Source organism: Neophocaena asiaeorientalis, unplaced genomic scaffold, assembly GCF_003031525.2.
Source record: "Neophocaena asiaeorientalis asiaeorientalis breed wild unplaced genomic scaffold, Neophocaena_asiaeorientalis_V1.1 scaffold87, whole genome shotgun sequence".
Lineage (NCBI taxonomy): Eukaryota > Metazoa > Chordata > Mammalia > Artiodactyla > Phocoenidae > Neophocaena > Neophocaena asiaeorientalis.
In genome coordinates, this window is record NW_020175432.1 from 2,994,608 (window position 1) to 2,998,458 (window position 3,851).

The following is a 3,851-nucleotide window of genomic DNA, read 5'->3' on the forward strand; positions in this document are numbered from 1 at the left end:
AGTCGGATCCCAATTTTCCCAGGCCTGAAGGGTGACAAAACCTCCTCTGAGCGCCCCCCTCCTTCTTGAGGCCTGAGAAGCCCTCCTCCCTGGAGCCTTGGGGGGGACCATTTCCCTCGATCTTCCGCAGTTTTCCAGCCATTACCCAAACCCAGCAACCTCCGTTGTTTATTCTTTCTCAAGCCCCCTCTCCCTCTCTCCTCATCAGAGCTAAGAGCCCCTGCTAATATGCTTAGCCTCCTCCCCAACTTCATCCCAAACTCCTTAGAAGGTTTGGGGGGGATCAAATCTTCTACCTCCTCACATGAGGGCTTCCAGCGCTGCCCTCCTCCTGCCCCTCCCCTGGCCTGAACCCCACATCTTCGCTTCCAGGAGGAGTTGGAGGAGGACCCCACTGAGTCCCGGAAAGCGAATGCGCATAATAGGGCCGTCCTGATCAGTGCTTGCGAGCGAGGCTGCCGCCTCTTCTCCATCTGCCGATTTGTGGCCAGGAGTTCCAAGCCCAATGCCACACAGGCTGAGTGTGAAGCAGGTAAGGACTGGATGGGTGGGCCAGGGTGGGGAGAGGTGGCCTGGGAAGGGCTGTGCCCCCAGTCACCCTCTCCTGCCTCTTGCAGCCTGTGTGGAGGCCTACGTGAAGGAGACAGAGCAGCAGGCCTGCAGCGAGGGCTGCTGGAGCCAGAATCCAGAGCCGGAGCCCGAAGCCGAGCCTGAGCTGGAGCAGAAGGTGGGCGCCCTCCCACCTGTGGCCCCAGGCCCATGCCCCCTCTCCTCTACCCCCCAAATCTGCACTCATATCCAGCGTCTCTGAAGCTCTCCATTCCATTCGGGGCCTACTGGGTGTCCTTGATTAAGCCATTTCACATCCCAAGGCTCAATTATCATCTCTGACTTCTCCCTCTCCCCTCCCCTGCTGCCACCAAAACAGCCACCGTTTACATTACTTAGCAAGCGTTTGTCCTGGTCCAGGCCTGACCTCAGCCTGTCCTCAATTCCTTGGGCCACCCGGAGGCACCTGAGACAGTGTCATCCTCATTTCATGCCCACAGAGCAACTGGCCAAGGTCACACAGGGCTGTGCAGAGGTGGGATTTAAAGCCAGTGCCACTAGGGCTTGTGACCACCCCTCACCTCCCTCATCTTCAGTGCCACAAGAGCTGACTACTGACCACCTACATGCCAGCTACTGGTCTAATCACGTTCCTGGTGATGAACAGGTGGCCACTCTCATCTGGGGTGGCTCAGAACGGAGGTGCAGGGAGCAGCCTCCCAAGCACACAGGTAGTACCCCTCCCCCCACTCCAGGGAGAAATAATAACTGCTCACCTATCAGAGTCTGTGAGAGAGTCTAGAAAACGCTGCACCAGGGGAAGCTGAGGCACAGGAAATCCTTCATCACAGCCAGAAACGCATGGGCTGGGATTCCCCAGAAAGCCCTTTCCCTCTTCACTCATTTTCCTCCACCCCTTCCAGGCTTTCACTGTTCATAAAAGCACAGTGCACTATCATTTCTTCCTATTCTGAGTTCTCTCCTGATGCTGTCAAAATAAGAACAATGATGGTGATATTTTTAATAATAGTAGCTACTACATATTAGGCACTTGTACCATTGTCTAGTTGAAATCTCATAGCAACCCCACGAGGGAAGAGAATCATCCCCATTTCAGGGCTCAGAGAGGGCAATCCACTTTCCCAAGGGCACACAGTCAGCCAAATACAGTGCTGAGGTCTGTGTTCATTGTATGAAGCCCTGTTGCCTCAAACCACTTAGTGAATTTTGATCACAATCAATTCTCCCAGCTCCCCTCCCACTGGTTAATGCCCTACATTGGTGACATTTCTGTGCCTTGGGCCTCCCCCTGGCAGAGAAAAGTCCTGGAAGCTCCAAGTGGGGCCCTCTCGCTCCTGGACTTGTTTTCCACCCTCTGCAATGACCTTGTCAACTCGGCGCAGGGCTTCGTCTCCTCCACCTGGACATACTACCTGCAGACTGACAATGGGAAGGTGGTGGTGTTCCAGGTGAGGGCTCTGGCAGGGGCCGCACTAGAGCAGTGGTTGGGTGGTCAGGGTAAGAAGGTGGGATGAGTTGGTTCTTGGCTCATGGGATGCAAAGTCCACAGGAAACTGGCTTCAGGCACAGCTGGATCCAGGGGTTCAGTGTCTCACTCCACTGCTGGACTCTGCTGTCCTTTTTGGTGGCTTTATTCTCAGGCAAGCACATCCCTCCTCACAGCAGGGTGGATGCCTGAGGCTCTAGATGACAACCTCTCTGAGGTTTTAACTAAGCGGATTGGCCCTGGTTCAGTCATGTGATAACCTCTCAGCCAGTCCCTGTGATTCTATTGGCACGCCTTGGATCACATCCCTACTTTAGGAGCAAGACAAATCAGGGCCCCACATTAGCAGGGAACAGCATCCCTGGTATCACAGCTCACAGCTCCATAGAGGGTGTCCTCTCTGTCCCCAGGGGAACTAGGTGCCAGCTGGGCTTGGGACAATGTAACCTGCAGGGGGCACAGAGAGGTGCCTCCTAGGGCCAAGATGGTGCCTTTCTAAAGGGCTTCTCTGTGCTGTATTGTTCCTGGCCCAGACCCAGCCTGTGGTAGAGAGCCTGGGGCACGAGGGGGCCCGTCTGCAGCGAGTGGAGGTGACCTGGCGGGGATCCCACCCTGAGGCCTTGGAGGTGCATGTTGGTAAGGTCCAAGCCTAGACCAGTGTTCCTTCCACAGGTGGCTCCACTGTCACAAGGGGTTCTCCTGACAAATGAACCCTTGAGGATTGGGATTTCCATCTCTCAACTCCTGGGGTTCCTTGGTCCATCTACCTGGGTTCCATGGTGCATCTCCCAAGTTTCCATGGTCCATCTCCCAGGGTTCCATGGTTCATCTCCCAGGGTCCGTGGTCCATCTTTCAGGGTTCTGATTTATTCCAGGACCCAATGCCCCGTTGCCCCAGGTCCTGGCCTCCTTTCTGTTCTCCATGGCTGCTGTCGCCTCTTGGCGAAGGCCTGGAGGCTGCTGAGAGGTGACCTATTCTCTCAGACCCTGTAGGCCCCTTGGACAAGGTAAGGAAGGCCAAGATTCGAGTCAAGACCAGCAGCAAGGCCAAGGTGGAGTCCGATGAGCTGCAGGACAACGACTTCCTCAGTTGCATGTCCCGGTGGGTTGCAGAACCTTGGGGATGGTGGAGGCGGGTGGGGCCAGAGGGGAGTGACTATCTGGCCCAACTAGGGCCACTGAGCGTGCCTGCCGGGTGGGGCAGGCGCTCCGGGCTTCCTCGCTGGATCCTGGCCTGCTGCCTCTTTCTTTCCGTGCTGGTGATGCTGTGGCTGAGCTGTTCCACCCTGGTGACCGCACCTGGCCAGCACCTCAAGTTCCAGGTGGGCGGGGCCCACAGGCAGGGGTGGGAGGAGAACTGCTCCCTCGTCTGGATAGGGCTGCCCCCTCTCCCATGGAGGCAGGGACCCCTGACTTGCTGCGTGACATTAGGCAAGTTTCTTCACTCCCTTATGAAATGGGGGAAACAACTCCCACCCTTAGTAGGGGCAACCTCAGGTCAGGGGTGGGAAGGAGCCTTGCCAGGTTGGGGACTCATAGCCCTCGCTCCCTCTTCCTCCCCCTGCAGCCCCTGTCTCTGGAGCAGCACAAGGGCTTTATGGTAGAGCCAGACTGGCCCCTGTACCCTCCCCCGTCGCACGCCTTTGCAGACAATCCCCCGCCCTACAAGCTGAAGCTGGACCTGACCAAGCTGTAGGCCTCCATTGCCAAGTTCAGGAGCTCCTTGGGTCTCACTTGCCCGTTGCCTAGGAGTCCGGGTCAGGGTGGGACGGTCCTTGGGCTCCTCCTCTCCCCA

General features: G+C 57.0%; 1 protein-coding gene across 2 annotated transcripts in view; it reads left to right on the plus strand.

The window, feature by feature from the left end:
• The window catches only part of TMEM59L (transmembrane protein 59 like), a 4,811-nt gene extending 972 nt beyond the window's left edge, over positions 1–3,839 (plus strand). Inside the window, exons 2-8 of one of the 2 annotated variants that reach the window (XM_024767535.1) lie at positions 373–532; positions 618–727; positions 1,866–2,018; positions 2,590–2,692; positions 3,041–3,158; positions 3,261–3,378; positions 3,624–3,839. In XM_024767535.1, the coding sequence (XP_024623303.1) occupies positions 373–532; positions 618–727; positions 1,866–2,018; positions 2,590–2,692; positions 3,041–3,158; positions 3,261–3,378; positions 3,624–3,752 (891 nt within the window). In that variant the 3' untranslated portion in view covers positions 3,753–3,839. The remainder of the gene's footprint in view (positions 1–372; positions 533–617; positions 728–1,865; positions 2,019–2,589; positions 2,693–3,040; positions 3,159–3,260; positions 3,379–3,623) is intronic. The other variant, XM_024767536.1, reaches the window with a different exon arrangement.
• The last annotated feature ends 12 nt before the right edge of the window (positions 3,840–3,851 follow it).